The 17,381-nt window shown below is 38.8% G+C and overlaps 1 protein-coding gene across 13 annotated transcripts in view; it reads left to right on the top strand.

Moving 5' to 3' along the window:
• ANKHD1 (ankyrin repeat and KH domain containing 1) overlaps positions 1 to 17,381 on the top strand; it is a 120,426-nt gene that overhangs the window by 13,890 nt on the left and 89,155 nt on the right. For all 13 annotated transcript variants that reach the window (XM_075442254.1, XM_075442241.1, XM_075442253.1 and 10 more), the window contains exon 2: positions 2,849 to 3,002. In XM_075442254.1, coding sequence (XP_075298369.1) covers positions 2,849 to 3,002 — 154 coding nt within the window. The remainder of the gene's footprint in view (positions 1 to 2,848; positions 3,003 to 17,381) is intronic.

Here is a 17,381-nt window from a genome sequence, read left to right as displayed (position 1 = left end):
CTCTGGAGTACTGTGTCCAGTTCTGGGCTCCCCAGTTCAAGAAAGACAAGGGACTACAGGAGAGTGTCCTGCGGAGGGCTATGAAGATGATTAAGGGACTAGAGCATCTCTCCTATGAGGAGAGGCTGAGGGAGCTGGGCTTGTTCAGCCTGAAGAAGAGAAGGCTGAGAAAGGACCTTATAAATGCTTATAAATATCTCAAGTGTGGGTGTCAAGAGGATGGGGCCAGCCTCTTTTCAGTGGTGCCCAGTGACAGGACAAGGGGCAACGGGAACAAACTGAAGCATAGGAGGTTCCATCTGAACATGAGGAAGAACTTCTTTACTCTGGGGGTGACGGAGCACTGGAACAGGTTGCGCAGAGAGGTTGTGGATTCTCCTTCTCTGGAGATATTCAAGATCTGCCTGGACAAGGTGCTGTGCAGCCTGCTGTAGTTGACCCTGCTTCGGCAGGGGGGTTGTACTGGGTGACCCACAGAGGTCCCTTCCAACCCCAAACATTCTGTGGTTTTGTAATTTGTGCATCCCTTTGCCTGGGTGTTATCAAGCTGTTCCTGAGGCTAAAAGTTAAGGCTTGCCAGAAGCCACTTTGAACACTTCTGCAGTATTTGTTGTTTGTAAGTGCGGTTTCTTCAATGGTAGGTAGTATTTTTACCCCTTTTGGTATGTCCTCTGAAGGGAGGACTGCTGTTAAATTTAGTGGTGTAATTGAAAAATTTGAAGAAGTGCTCATTAGCATGTAATAAAATTTCTTGTGTGTAGGTCTCAACTAGATGTAACTAACAGCCACTTATGCACACAGTGGGATTTTCTGTCGGTCACCAGGTCACACAAACATTGTTGCAATAGAATTGTAGAATGGTTTGGGTTGGAAGGGACTGTGAAGATCATCTGCCTCAACCCCTCTGCCATGGGCAGGGACATCTTCTGCTAGAGCAGGTTGCTCGAAGCCCATCCAATAGGATCGGGCTATTCCAAATAGGAATAGTATTTCTAAAATATTGGTGAGGCAGAGTGCCTTGCGTAGTCTTGGGGGAGAAAATGAAAAACCCTGAAGTACTCCTGTAGCTAAGGGTGACTTCTTCCAGAAGTCAGGTTTGCATCAGAGTTTATGCCAATGGGGAGTCCCTAAGTTGACTACATAGACAATAACCTGGAATTTGAGTTCTGCAGAGGGGGATCTTACTGTAGGGATGCTGTGAGTTGTTAGTAACTCTTTGTTTGTAGTGAAAATGTGCGTCACTGGTTTAGGTCACTAATTTCTGCTTGTTTGATGTTCAATTTGTTCTCACAGTGACACTTTTCTTATTAGGACCATTGTCTGGACTAATCTAGTAATCTTGGTTCTTGGAGCCCTAAATCATAGCCTGCTGTCTTAGCTTTAATATTTGTGCCTTGACACACAAGATATAATACCTGTAAGCCTGCCAATATCATGCATATTCACTGAGATGTGGAACTCACTTTCTGTGTTCTAAAAGCCACACTTTTTCCCTGATGCAGATTGTATTCAGATGTTAGCACTGCGTTTCACTGGGCACCTACGAATTGGCTTGGACACCAGGGGATAATGTCACAGAACATTTATGTATCAAAAAGGGGAAGAAATTAACACTGGTTGCTCTTGAATAGCAGTGCTCTATGTAGCTCTCCAGACTCCTGTTAACCTTTTTCACACCATGGGGTACTTCATTTGCAGATGGCCTGATTTGTTTTTTTTGAAGTATAAACTATCCCTTCCTTATGGTGTTGTGGGGTGTTGAGTGGTAGGGCTGAATATGATGATAGTTTACTACTGGTGTGAGAAAGATAGGGGGAAGTATTGGGGAAAAACAGAGGAAGGAAGATGAGACTGAGGCACGAAGTGGGAAAGGGTGGCAAAGGTTGTATAACGTGCATGTCTCATTTGTATGGCATATTTAAGGCACCAGTAGTGTTGAACAGATAATGTCTAATTGTGAAATAGTGTTTTTATCTTATAATGTTACTGAAATTAGAGGAAATTATGTCTGAACTTGGGACGGATTCGGAAATGTAGTTCTGCATGTGTCAGATATCCTCCTTGTTTACCTTGACAAACTGTCATAAAACTACATTGCATGATATTGCATAAGTCAGGAGCTTGTATTTCGAGATAATGTAGGCCACTGGTGGGACAGCATTATTGCTGCTCAGTTGGAATACCTGCTTGTTTAATTGTTCTATGTATCTCTTCTTGTCTAGAAAACATTAATGACTGGGGTAGTACAAGTGCCAGCTTGGAAACAGATGTTTTGGTTTTGAATTTTAGTCAACTATCCTGTTTCTACTCAAAACAAACAAAATCTTCGTGCTACATTAGTTGAAATTACTTTTAAAGTAGAACTGAAAAGCCTCTTGGGAAACCATTCAATCCCTCCTTGGCTCTCGTATAGGTTCAGCTGTACCGAAGTCATTGCTGGTGGGTTTTTTTAATAGCAAGGTAGACAGACTTCTGGTGACGAAGGTGCTACAGCCTCTTGTGGTAGTCTCTGATTTTGGTTTTGACAGTTTGTGGTTTTGGTGGTTAACTGCCCAAACTGTCCATTTCTTTTCAATATTTAATCTGAGATGTCCATGCTGTAGTTTAAGATCTTGTTAATTGTAATTTTTACGATAACCTACTTTTCAGGTAGAGTTTTATCTTTTGTAATTTCAACTACCTTTTTAGCGAGTTCATCAGGTGATTTTTACGGTTATGTCCTACAATCTATGCACTTAAAACATGATTATGATAGTAAAATTAATTTTTTCTGTGTTTTTTTCTAACATTTTAGATGTAGTATAAAGCTTCAAAAATGGTAAAATTATTTTTCTAATTTGGCAAACAGGTTGAATCATTTATTTTGGACCAAGAAGATCTTGATAACCCAGTACTTAAAACCACGTCGGAGTTATTCTTATCGAGTGCTGCAGAAGGTGCGGACTTGAGAACTGTGGATCCAGAAACACAAGCAAGACTAGAAGCCTTACTGGAGGCAGCAGGTACTTTCTTTGTATAATTTTTTTGTGAACCTAACTTGCACACAGATCTGGAAACCTGTAAATTTTGACCCTAGTGAAATATCACAAGTCTGGACATTTACTATGATGGGGAGCAGAACATGGAGAACAAGCTCATAATTCTTAGAGGTGTTGAGGGTTGCTTAGTCCACTCTTTCTGTACATACAAAGTTAGAAAAGTTAGTTTGAATTAAATGTTATTTCATTGACCAGATGAGATTAGATGTGTTACCAGAGGCAGGATTAAAGGGGAGAGAATGGAAGGAGGTAGACTTGCCAAAAGAACATTTTCTGCTGCTTTTAGTCAATATATAATTATTAATTGATTACTCCAGAAATCTACAGGTGAAATACTTGTTTCTTTGTTTTGACTTTCACAAAAATATTCTTCAGTTCTGTAGTTCTGAGATATGACTGTTGGAAAATAAATATTTAATGTTCATGCTTTGGAACCTGACTAGATGAACATAGTACCACTACATTTGTTATTTATAGTGAAAGCTTGACTAATTTAAGTCTTTCAAAGGTTGGTGACTCAGATGTTTGTAATGGATTTGAAAATTACTTGTCAGTTTCAAAATTCCAAGGTCAAAAATACGTTAAAACCCTACTTTGAAACATATCCTGTGTGATCATTATGGATGCATACTCAGTCTAGTAGTAGTGTGCTGAAATCGGAGTTTTCAGTTGTTAGCTTTGAATACACTTAAAACCTAGGTAAAATAGCATTTATTTGCAGGTGTTTAGATGTAAAGCTATGTGCAGTCATAAAGGAGAACTTCATTCTGAGGAATCAAAGGGGTTAGGGTCTGAGGCTTTGGGCTCTCATTGCATTTTGAATTTGAAAAAGACTCAGCTTAGCTTCTGTCAGCAGAAAGTTGCAGCAGCCTAATTAAAGGTGGTCCCCTAAAATTATTCTAACCTGATGTAGCTCTTGGGGACTGAACTTTGCTTTACAGGGATGATAGACTATTTCTGGGATACTCCGGACACTAAGAGAATTTGAATAATATGATCTCACTTTTTGAAATGAAAATTAGTTTCCGTTTCTCTCATGTGCCTGATGACTGTTGTGTCCTAAAACCTGTTGCTAGCCTTATAACTTGTCAGTGGGTATGTCTGATGGCTAGTGTTACGAGGGCAGTCAGTCTCTGAGGCATGTGCTTACATCTAGGGTTGCAGTGTTCAAAATGTTTTAATGGTATTTAACAAATCTGCGAGGTAACATTCCTTCTTGTAATGCCTGTTAGAATGCTTTCTACAGATTTCTAGGCAGTAGTTGGCCACTTGTCCCCAGGATTAGATGATTTGTTTTTAATCTGAGGTTTCCATGCTTGGATTCCCTGAGTGCTTGGAGATGTGGAAAATGGGCAGAACAGAAGAAATCTGGAAAGAAGAGCAAACTGAAAAAAGAGTGCTTTTGTTTGGGGGCTCCATCTCCTTCTCTAAAAAGACTGAACAAAATTAATGCCCCTTGAGGAAAGTGTGAGATGAAAAGACAGAAAACACTCTTGAGAAAGTCCTCTAGTTAAGCAGTAGTTGTCTTTCCCACGGCGAATTTGAACACTAAAAATGTCATTAGGCTAACCTAAAGGAGGCACTGAGAATCTGGTAGTTTATTAATAAAAGCCATAATTCGAAACTGATTGAAAAAGAACGTAGTGTTTCTGGGAGAAGTTCTAATATCTCCACTGGATTTCTCTGGCTGGTTTGGCTGAAAGTATGCTTTCTAACCTTAAGTGAGCATCTAGGTTTCCATCATGGCAACAAATAAAGCAGCCTAGTGTTGGGACTTGGTATTGTTTTGCAGTTTGGCAAAAGCAAGGGATTTCTGCTATTATTTTAGTCCCATTTTAGTCCCCAGCATTAAGGATAGCTTGCAAAAGTAGATGGCAGAAGTGTTGCTTGAGCAAATAGTTTATCTATGGCCTTGTCTGGTGTTGTTTCTGGGGTAGCTTGGCGTTCGTTGTGATGATCGCATCTCCTGTGGGAGGCTTGATCCTAACTTACGACCTAGAGGAAAATTGGTCTTGCATTTAGTGTCTGAGATTTCTTAGGGTTTCTCACATGCAGGGTTCATGGCTATGTCATTAGGATCGTAAGGAGTATGACCTGCAAAACTAGTTTTGCTCATTCTTCATGAATCCTTTAATGCTCAGATCTCGCGTGGACGCACTGTTTATTAATTTTAGAAGTAAAGTTCTAGCAACTGCAGCTAGATGGGATGCTCTTCAGATTACTTATGCAGAAGTGGTTTTTCAACCATTGTACTCTTTAAGTTTTGCTGGAGTTTTTTTTAGTAACTGTCTTGATTTCAGAGCCAGTTAGGCCCGTGTATGCAAGTGTAGGTAGAGGCCAGAGGTTAGTTGAACTGCTTAAAAATGTTTCTATACATTATATTTACCCATCATAAAAGTTCTGTGTTTTCTTTGGGTTTTTTTTGGGGAGTTGTGTTTTTTTTTGTTTTTTTTTTTTTTTTTTTTTGCAGTTCGGCTTGTTTATTTTGTTTCCAAGAGGACTTAAAATATTTTGTGGTTTAGGATGCTGAGAGTGACAACCTTAAGTAGAAGTCCTAGCAAGAAAGTTGTGCTTTCACCTCCCCTTAACACTGCAGCAAGTATACACATACTTACATAGACACGTGCACATAAACAGTGGGTAGATTCCTTATGTTTCCTAGGTCCTCTGAAAACCTGGCTGATTAGCTTTAGTTTGGACAACCATACTTCCTTCTTTAATCTGTTCAAGTGAAGCACAGGCACTTTGTTAATCAATAGCTGTCTCTTAACAACTGTCAGTGATTGTATTATTTCACAAAAAAAAATAGTTTTACATTCTGAAGACTGAGAGACTTCACTGTTCTGTGAATGTCATAAATACGAGTTGTTTTCATCTTCAGAAATTGAAGATAACTTCCCAAAGAACAGGATTCAGTTGTTGTAATTAATCCTAAACAAACTAAGGCTTTTTTATATCTTCCTTCAGTTTGATTCCTAGTAGCAAAGAAGGGATTTGTAGGTAAAATAACCCATGGAAAGAGAACCATACTGTTTCGAGCTGTTTCTGTTTTTCAGACTGTAATTAAACAGATTCTTAGTATTCTGACAGTGGATTCATGTTCTGCATTAGAAACCTTCAGCTCCACTATTAATTAGGGTACTGTTGATTTCTTAAAATAATATTCCAGCTCTGAAGAATCATGATCCTTTTGTGGATCTTCAATAATGTTGCCTGTTAAATTTTTTTTGCTAGGGACAGTAGTTGACATCTGGAGTATGAAAGCTTTTAGCTGGTGTGAGTGAATGGTTATAACATTCAGAGCTCTTGCTCTTCTTGGCGGGTTCCTCTGTGGGTCCCTCAGCGCATGATCTTAAAAGGGCAAACTCGCCTCCAAAGAGCTGGGGAAAGTTTGGCAGGTTAAAACTGTTTTATTTTCTGGTCCTGCCTTTTATAGGTATCAGGAAAGGAAAATGACTTGCTTATGTAGTGCAGTCCTCTTTCTGGAGTACAGGTTGTTTCTTAAAGAGGATAGGGAAAGATGTTGATTGAAGCAGGTGGTCAAATAAAAATCCTGGATGCCCATTTTGTATATTCTGTACCCAAAACACAGAATTCCATGGAAAGTTGTAAAATGTCAAAATGTTAATCCCTGCAGTTAAGATATCCTGTTCATAGTGTTTCAGCATGGTTTTGCTGAGTTTTCTGAGAAGTGACCTAGAATGTTACTGAATCGATTTTTAACTTGAGGAAAGATCTTGGGTGCCTGTATCCTTACCAGCAAATCTTCTGAGCATGTTCCTTCTCAGGCTGAGTGTTGAAGTGCTTTGACAATGAAGCGTCAAAAAATAGGTGCAGAAGAAAGTGGTAAAGAAAATCTTTGTCTAGCATTTGAGCACTTGGTATCCCTGTTGAGTACCTGCACGGGGAGGAGTTGTGTTAGCAGTGAGTTCTTCAGAAGTCCTATCATTGTTTATAAAGAGGCTTGTGAGGAAAATCAGGCTATTTTGGAGAGGAGCCGTGTTCAGCCAAGGGTTTGCCTAACGAAACAAATGTGAGTAGTCCATCCTTATGTTCAAACAGGGAGCAAAGTTATAGGCATCCTTCTTTTCTGTTGAAATACGGGATTAAAGGTGACTAGAGACCCTCTCATAGATAGTTTGGTGTATTTAAGACTTTGGGGGATTAAATGCAGTATAAATGATGAAAGAGAAATCTAGTTTTAATAGCAAGTGTCTGTTAATACCTTGTGGATTTCAGTAGTTGATGCAGGCATGAGGGCCTGATACTGCTCTTTGGAAAGTTGGGGGGGGGCGGGGAACGGGTTGGGTGTTCTGGAACTGGGGAAGGCAAAAAGTGGAAGTAATCACCTGCTTAGTGGAAACACAGAACACAGGTCAGAATATGAATGGGCCCAGATAAAATCTGCCTGCTTTAGGATAAGCTGAAAGGACAAAGTGAGATTCAGCAATTGTAAAATTGAATGCTTTCCAGTGTGTGTATATTTACACTTGCCAAGCTGTTGACCAAACCTGCTTTTTTTCATGATGTGACCAAACCCATTTATTATTCACTAACAGCAAGGGTTTTTTTTGATTAAAATAAAATAAATTATATGAGTTTCCCCAACCTTAGAGGGCTTGAAAGTGACAAGATAGACCTGTGATCCAGCACTACAGGGAAGTGAGCTGTGGTCTAAAAGAACAGTTAAAAGATGCACAGCTTGCTTTCATCATGCACTAGAGACACCCCTTGGAAAGTGTCAGAGACTGGGCTAGATAAATTCTTAGATCATGTTGTTTATGATCAATATGTTTCGTGTGAGGACCTGGTGTTTTTTAGGGCTGATGAGTAACTTGTGATTTCAATCTAATAGTTCTGCTTTGCTTCCAGTCATATTTATCATACCTGCACCAATGCCTGAAAGACCTGGACGAAACTCAGTGTCATTAAAAGCATAAAGTCCATTTACAAGTAATGAAAAAATTTTTTTCCATTTTACTTTTGAAGATGCAGCATCTCACTTATGTGTTCCATTAATAAAGGATGCAATGAAACCTTGTCTTGATTGTGATCAATTTTAACAAGTTGAGTATATATACTTCACTGTTTAATATGATCAATTTGGGAACTGTATCTAGAGCGAGAACACTGTGATTATATTTTATATAAATAGGCTCAATTTTGCACCTTTTCCGAAGACCAAAGCACAGGACTCCTGGCCATTACTCTGTATCAGTGACATGCAGAGAGAATGTCTGGAGAAGAGGAGGCTGAGGGGGGACCTTATTGCTCTCTGCGGCTACCTGAAAGGAGGTTGTAGTGAGGCAGGTGTTGGTCTCTTCTTCCAGGTAACTAGTGACAGGATGAGAGGCAGGGACCTCAAGGTGCGTCAGGGGAGGTTTAGATTAGATATTAGGAAAAAATTCTTTACTGAGAGAGTGGTCAGGCACTGGAACAGGCTGCCCAGGGAGGTGGTGGAGTCCCCATCCCTGGAGGTGTTTAAAAAACATGTAGATGTGGCACTGTGGGATATGGTTTAGCAGGCAAGGTGGTGTTGGGTGGATGGTGGGACTTGATGATCTTAGAGGTCTTTTCCAACCTACGGTTCTATGATTTAAATGGAGGTGGGCATCTAATCCATTAGAAACTTAACCTACGAAGGGTTATCCAAGCTCCACTTCCAACTGAGGAAGCTGAGGGCTGCAGAAAATGGATGATTCATGTTTGTCAATTTAGTGGCTGCACCTGTGTGCTTGTGAAATGTAACAAATACATTTCTACATCTGTATTGGTGTTCTTGAATAAAAAAGAAAAATAGGGTCTTTGTTAGGGGGAACCTGAGAGAGGATTGCTGGAATTTGAGCAAAGATGGAACTTTATTGTAAAAATGTAGCAATACCAAATTTGAAGTGTGTTTAGCAGTCTTCAACATGGCAAAAATCTTACCTTAGTCCAACTATTTTGATGCCTTTTTTTTTTTTTTAAAAAAAAAAAAGGATTTTCACCATAATTTTATCTGATCTGGAATACTTGATGTTATGTGGATGCAGTATACGGATCAAATAAGAGAAGCAGTTTTCATTAAGAAGGTTTGAATATACTTCATTCTAGGTGTTTCTTTAGAGATCAAAGCCGTACTACTAAAATCACCACTGTCTTATTAACTGGAAAATTTTTGCCTTTTGAGATACTGGCACATTACAGTGACTTAGTCGTTTTCTTTCTTCACCACCTAAAGATTCAGAGTGGGAAGGAATATATGGTATGTGAAACGTACAGATGTGTTGTGCTTTTGAGTAAGTTGGATAAACTGTCTGAATGTTGTGCATGTAACTGAATTTAATTGAATTAATTTGAATTATTAATGTTATAGTTCTCTGAGGTTTTGCATGATTTAAATATTTTTTCTAATCTGTAGGCTTTTAGATGAGAAAAAATCTAGTCTAATCCTGCTCTTAGTCAAATTAACTTCCATAATTAAAAGTGTGTAAAATGTACCAGCTTCATATTTTTTGGCTTTCGGTTGGATTTTGCTATGAAGAACAGTTTCATTGTCGTAACACTTAAATTGGTGCTCTTAGGTATCAGACAGCTAGATTATTTTACCAGATCTGAACATTATGCTTTTGGAATTCTTTGGCAAAGATGATTCTGAGATTTTAACTTTTCTTCAGCAGGGATGGGCAGTGGGAAGACAAGACAAAAAAGTTGCAAGTTTTAATTTGTGAAGTATCAAAATTGGCCAGGGTACTCCTGAATCTCTTGTTGTCTGCATATTTATATCTATCTATCTATATATCTGTCTATGCATATCTCAGAAGTTGTTAATCAGCCAGTGCTTCATGACTGTACTGTAAACAACTTATGCAATTCTTCTTTTACCATATTTTTTCAAAGTCATGGCTATATTTTTTTAACTCTACTTTTCTATTTTACTTCTGCCATGTTTTATTTTTTATGCAAGTCAGATTCTTCTGCACAATAAAATCTGCTTTGCTCTGCTGTTCCACTAGGGGTATATTCCTGGTTAAAAACTTTTTTCAGTTCAGTATAGTTTTCAGGACTTAGTGCTGTTTTCAGGATATTAGTGCTTGGAGTAGCCTCAGCTGAAGAAGGAAAGTAGGGAGTATTTGGGCAGGAGAAAAGCAGCAGTGCTTTATTGACAGTTCTGTGTAATGCCTGAACTGGGATGGAATTTATCCTGTACCAAGAGGTGATCCTACTTTTTTTGCTTTCTTCACCTATCAAAGTGAAAATAATCGCATTCAGGCTTTGCAGTGGGGTGCAGAAGCTCATACAGGGCTTTGTGCTGCTGCTGGCCGTCGGCTTAGAGCTGGCTGTATAGCACTGCGATCTGTACTGGGGAGCTGGTACCCCTTACAGGGTACAAGGGATCTGTTGTGGGACAGCTAGTGAAGCTCTAGTTTGTTGATAGTGCATTGAAGTAAGGTTTTGGTTTGGTTGTCTTGAAATTTGTACTGCACTTAGTAAATAAAGAACTTGCATAGCGATGTTGCAGGTAGGCTGGTCATGTGGATCTGTGATATTAATCAGGTACAGAAAAAAAAATAGAGCAGTAGCTCAAACCACAGGTTGCTTAAAGCGAGTATCTGGTACAGGTTGCTGTTGACCCAAATGTCTTACCACAGAATGTATCTTATTTGAGTGTGGTATAGTATTTTGTCTGTGTTCTTCTGTTTCATTCATGTGTATGCTTTCTCTCTCGAAATATGTGGCTACTGGTATGATTCTTTCTTTGTGATGCCTGTGAAAGAGGGGATGGTAGATGTTAACCTTGGGAAATGAAGAAAGTCTGAGTTCATCAAAATATAACTCTTCTCCTGAAGTGCATCAGGAGAGTGAGAAAGGAGTGAGGAGGTACAAAAGCCTGTGTTTCTTCCTTGTATCTCCTGCAAGAAGACACTATTAATAATTTATTAAGAAAAACCTCAGTTACACAGCCTTGGGTTTTAAGTTTGCTTTTTTTTTTCTGCATTTGTCAGTCGTGTAGTTTCATGAGCACAGGATGATAAAACCAGAGTTTAGAAATGTTCAGAACAGACGTTGAGTATTAAGTGAATGCTTCATGGTGTGCAGAAGATCAGATCTGAATCTCCACAGGCATATTTCAATTTTTTTTGTGTGTGTTCTGTAACTTTATGGTGAAGTGTGGTGGCAGTAACTAGTGCCAGCCACTTAGCTCCATAGTAGACAGACTAGTAAGTCAGGTTGGGGGTCTGAATGTGTAGTCACCCCTTCTTGGGCTGATTGGAAGTATATTGTGAGATGTAACATAATTATATTGGAAGCAGAGCTGCTTTCTACCTGTTTATGTAAGAGTTGCTTAAAGTCTCTTGTTCGCGTGCTGTGACAAGTGTCTCGGGACACGTGAGAGGAATTAACTGAGCATTTGTTGACAGGTCTACAATACATTGTTCTTCTATCAGTTTTATAATGGTATTAAATATTTGGGGTTTTTTTAGTGTCAGAAGTAATAGATTATACTGAGTCATTAGTACTTTACAGTATATGGTGTAACAGGTGAATCTGTTGCTTTTTTCAATTGGTATTTCACCTTTGACATAATATTACTATTGTATATTTAGGAAGTAATTACAATAAAGAAGTTTCTGGCAAAACAAATGGTAATACATGCATAGCGTAAATGATCAAATACTGCTTATTTCTGGAAAGTCAACCTAGTTTTCACCAGATCAATGAAAAATGATGTAAAATATACTACCACTCATCTTTGATTCTCCTTGTGGAAGCAAGTGGCTTTTTTTGCAGTGGGGCATGAGCAACTTCATTGCCTGTTGTAAATTATTTTCTGCCTTTTTAAAGACGTTGTTTTGAAAGCTAAGAACTTAAATATCTTGATTTAAAAAATGCTGTACTACATTAAGCATCTTGCACAAAAATGGAGTTTATATTCTTTGTGACTATGAAGTATTTAAATACTTGAGGGTTCAACACATACTAGGAAGCTTTAAAAAAAATATTATTGCACACATTTATCCTCATATCCATCAAGAAAATACTTGCTGTGGAAACAAAAGGCACAGTGCAGTTCTGTAGTGACTTTTTTCCCCTGTATAACAAAGTATTATCTTTGAACCATCTGTTACTAACTTGTTATCTAGCCATCACCTTTTCCTCAATTTCTGTACAGCTGAGAACTTTTTGAAAAATAAGGCTGAAAGAAATCTCAGTAGGTGTAGTTTTATCTCCTTCTCTGCCTTCTTCCCAGGCAAATTGAGCTATGCTTATGCCATTCCTGACAGGTGGCTTTAAGAACTGGTTAGACAAACTATCTCCAGTGCTGGAAGCTCCATGGTATGCCGAGCCAACGGCAGTCCTTAGGATGAGAAGTTTTTTCTGAATATCAGTCCTCAGTGTTACATGCTGAAATATGTAACTTGGGGTTGAAGTGGGCAGTGAGCTGCTTTAGAAGAGCTTCACGAGGGAAGGAAGAAAGTTGTCGTAGCAAAGCGATTGGTGTTTTTTTAGTGAAGTTGCTTTGGCTGCTTGTTTTGTGCGTTGTATCAAAGTTCAGTGTTCCCTTTTTCAATGCAGCCATCCTTAGAACCAACTTGCAGACTGTTACCTTTCTCGGTTTTCTGTGGGTTGTTTTTTTTTTTTTTTGTTTTTGATTTTGTTTTTTTTTTTTGTTAGGCTAAATAACATAAAATCTTTCTCTGCCTTTAACTCATGTTATTTAGACTTTCATCTGCTCTAGTTCTCCTCTGGAGTCTCTGTACGTGTTCTCTGTTCTTCATAGCTTGTTGCCCCAAATCAGTCATAATACTCAAGTTGAGCTGTATTGATGCATGGAGAGTAGGGGTGTTATTTCATCTGTCCTGCAAGCTGTGCTTTTGTTTATACATCTCAGTTTGTTGTCTGCCTGTTGCAGGACAAATGTCAGTTTACAAGTTGAATTTGACTTGAAATGTACCAATACTTTTCTGAAGAACTGTTTCTTGAACAAATTATTCTGTATTTGTGCAGTTGATTATTCCTGTGTGTGTGTATATGTATTTGCTGATACTCCTGTTTGGATATGTCCTTTAAAAAAACTTATGGAGTCTGAGTCATTATAAAGGCTAAAATTCTGTCTTTGCTTTCAAATAATTACATGGCTTTTGAGTAACAGCGAAAGGCCACAGTGAGTGAGAATATTCTAACCAACCTGGCATGAGTTCAAGTTGGCTTTGCCTTGTATTGCCAAAAAACAAGCAAGCAGCATGTTTTGGAAGTATCTGCAGGGAAAGGAGCATATAGGAAGATTTAATAATAAAAAGAGGAGAAATTTGCAATGTGACTGTACTTTTGGCTATTAGCCTTCTCTTAGAGTGAGCACACCCAGTGCCTAATCTTCCTAGACTGTAGAGACAGAATGAGAGGTAGAACAGTTTTATTTTAGTCTTTACACAGATAAGAGCAAAGACCTGGAGAGAAATAATGGAAGAAGTTTGCTTTAGTAAAATCTTAATTGGCTGGACTTTTTCATACTCGCTGTTTGAAGCAACTCCATCCAGAAGCTGTCTGTTCGATTAATGCTTGTTACAATTTCTCTCTGCGTTGTGCTCTGAAGAAGCTCAGTAAAATTTGTGCTCTGTGGTGCCATGCATTGGATTCTGTGACCTCTGGTGGACAAAAACTTCATCTGAAGAAGCAGAGCTTCAGACACACAGACCTAGGTGAAAGTGCATCTCTTGATGCACGTATGTCCTCTTCCCTTTTCATTTTTGGACTATAGGAGGATGCTGCAAAGAATAAAAAGATGTAATGGTATGAGTCCCCAGGACTGTTCTTGTGGAGGGGTGTTCTTTTCTAATGCATTAACAGTAGGTGGGTGTGTTCTTTGTTCCAGTTGGATCATGGTAAAATAATTCCTTATTTTCTTTCTGAAGACTGTAGCATCCTAATTTTTGGTTGTTTTGTACTCTGTAATCTACTGTGGCATTCCCAGAGATTTTATTTTCAGGATGTTTTGTTACGCACTGTATATGTAAAGACAGTACGCTGAAAGGCTGTGGATCTTCTTAGAGGAGAGGTTGTATGAAGTTTCTCTAATGTTCAGTTTGAAACATGGATTTATACACTAGTCTGTGCTACACACCATTAGGGTGTGGTTTTTGTTTGGGTTTTTTTGTAAAGAAGTGGTGCGCTTGGTCAGCCTCTGAAAATACTTGAGCATTTTGGCTTGCTTTGCCTTATGTAATTGGCATAAACGGGGGCTAAAAGTGCGTGGGCTTCTGGGTTAAGTTGATGATGTTACTGGCACTCAAAGTTACTCTTAGTTCTTTGCTTGAAAATATGCAAGTTTTTCCAATTTTTTTTTTCCAAGATAGTTGCTCTGTACTGTATTGAGCCGGAGCCATTTTCTGATTCAAGAAAGGAATTATATTTGGGCTACATTTCTCACTGAATGCTAGAAATTTGGAGAAAAGGTTTCAAGTGGGATGTTGCCCTATAAATAGCATTCAAAGATTGTTTCAGTTCTCTTCCTGCATCTCTGTTGTGCCTAGGGATCATGTCCTGGTGTTAGTCTCCAGAGGGGTATGGTACTTTTCCTCCGTAAGATTTAGGTTACTCAAAAAACAGAAAGCAATTTCACTCTTTTCTCCTCCTACTGCCACAATAGGTGAGAGTGTCCAGTAATTTGTTTTCAAAGGTCAGAAGCCCTAAAGTAGGTGAAGCTTAAAATATTTGGCTTAGTGAGAATACTAGGAGTCAAGAATAGGATTTTTGTGCACCACCTTCAGCATGAATAACTTTTTTTTTCTTCTCTTGATGTTTCTCAAGGATATCTGAGTTTTCACGTTGCTTCTTACTCTCCCACAGTGGATGGCACCATTTCCCTGTTCCGCCTTTCCATGCTTCAGTAGCAGTCTTAGCTCTTTGGGGTGTGTCTTTCATATTCTTGGAGGCAAGCGATTGTCAGGCTTGAAATAAAGAATTATTATTTTTTCTCTCTGATAAGGCATGGGAAGAAGAACCATGAATTAAAGATTGATTGCTTACTTGGTATTTTTCTGTAAAATAATGAAACAAACCTTGTAAATTTTTCCATATTTGGTGGCAGGAAGTTAAGAATTTATATTGAAGCTTTCCTTACAGAGGTCATGATTTCTGCTTCTGGATCATTTACAAAGTTGTTGCCTTTATTAGCTGTATTGGTAAATATTGTAAGCAGTACAACCTCAACTTAAATAAAATAAATTCCCCAAGAGTGACTTGGGGTTTAGTACTACTCTGTATAAGCAACCAGAAGCAATTTGAGTCTTTCTTCCTGGATGCTTCCTTGAAATACAGGAGTGTCAGAACAGATGTCCCAAGCTCTGAATTTGGAGCCTAGCTCCTCTGAATCTTGCTGGGGCACTTGGTAGATGATACCAATTTTTCCATGTTCGTTTAGCACCGTATACTGTTGTTACAATCCAGTTGAGTGTGCTGGTATGTATGTGTGCCCTCACGCCTCATTTGACAGGGTGCAAGCAGGTGACTGCCTGTCTCTAGGGGAGATGTGCTGAGTCTGCCATTTGAGTGTGTGTCCATTTAAAACCTAAACAAAGGCAGGCAAACAACTCAGCTTGTGGCAGAAGTTTTCCCTTAGCTAATCGCAGTAATACTGGCAAGCATCACACAACTAGAAGAGTGTTTGTTTTCAGTGCATAAATGTACTTGAATACTTGCTGGTGCTGCGGCCCTGGAAAAGATGTTGCAGGGTTGTTGCAGCAGGAGGTAGTGAGCGAGGGAAGAGAAGACTGACAGTGAAAAAAGCATCAGGCACCCAAGTAATTTACTGTGATTTTGCTGCAATGGCAAATCTTCCTGGGTGTGTATTGCTGGTGATTATCTTTGCTAAGGGTGAAAAAAACCCTAAAAAAGTCCCTGACTTGGTCATCAAAAAATTTTTTTTAAATGAAGCAATAAGCTCCTATTTAACTGTAGTATCCAGTACCTCCCATTTAATCCTAGAGAAGCACCAAAACAAATTCATGTCCAGAGTAATGTGGATGTTTATAAACTAGTGCTTAATCCCATCCTTTCATAATTCCATAAATTAGCATTGTGTTTTGAATATTCCTCTCAAGTGTGTAAGGTCAAACATTTTCTTACAGTTGAAAGCAAATTAGAAAGGAGGCCTTAGTTGCCATGGGTAAAAGAGCTTTTTTTATTTCAAAAAAACCCCAACAAACCAAACTAACCAAAAAAACAGAGCAAACCCCAACAATTTACTGGAGCTGGTAGAATTAGCTGTCACTCTGTGACCTGTCTAATAAAAATACCTGAGTAGCTGTCAAATCGTGCTGTACAATACTGCACTAAGTAGAACTTACACATAAACTGAGAGAAGACAGGCAGGGTGACTGTGACTTTTCTCTAGGATGCGGAATTTTTTTCCTAAATATTCCATTGTAGATTCCTAGTAGACATTCGATCTTTACAGACTGAGAAAATCTAGAAAAAGAATAGTTTGTGCTGCAGTGATCATCCCTGACTTGACGTGTGCCTTAAAACAGTTGTAGTTACTGGGTTGCAACTGTGCCAGGGTTAGACCAGTTTCTTCATGAATAATTGTTTTGTCTGACTCTTTCCTATTGCAGTTTTTACGTAGCAGTCCCTGTGGATGCCAGTCACATTTTTATTTTGGAGGTATTTTTGCTGGGCTGGTCTTCTACCTTTGCTCTTAACTCATTACGAGTAAACAGAAGCTTTCTTCTCCAAGGCTAAATTGTAGGAATCTCTGTTGCCACACATTGGAAGGATCTTGTTTATCTTTGCCTCTTTTGCCCTATACTTTTTTCTGTTTTTTTTAAGAAAAGACAGGTTCCTTGAAGAAACGAAACTTCTTTTTCTCTAGTACAAAATCATGGGGCTGAGGAAGATGCTCCTGTCTCCACTCCTTTCTGTCTTACCTCTACATCTTGTGCCTCTTGAATGTGCTAGTTGAGCAGATGCTCTGGCCAGCAGGGATGCTGTGGAATCGAAGATGAGATAAACTAGCAGTTACATGTCGATTGAAGCCTAGCTGTTAGTGGTAAGTACAGAGTAAGAACGTCATTTCAGGGGTTCATATGTGTAATAGCTTTCAGTGCATACCAAGTAGTGTTTTGCTATGATTTATTGTAGTATTTCGTAGATGTGGGAAGCGTACTTGCTAGGTTTTTGACAAAGGTTTCATTCCTCCAAAAAGAAGAGAATGAGTGAGTACTCCAGACTAATCTGGACAAGTTCAGCATTAATGTCTGTTCAGTTCAGAACTGTGTTACATTTTTGCTTCTCTACTGCAGGAAATATGAACACTTTCTTGTACTTGAATATAATTCTTCAGGCTTTGTGTTGATCTACAAA

This window comes from Opisthocomus hoazin, chromosome 23 (genome assembly GCF_030867145.1).
Source record: "Opisthocomus hoazin isolate bOpiHoa1 chromosome 23, bOpiHoa1.hap1, whole genome shotgun sequence".
Taxonomy (NCBI): Eukaryota; Metazoa; Chordata; class Aves; order Opisthocomiformes; family Opisthocomidae; genus Opisthocomus; species Opisthocomus hoazin.
This window is presented reverse-complemented; position numbering and strand designations above follow the sequence as displayed.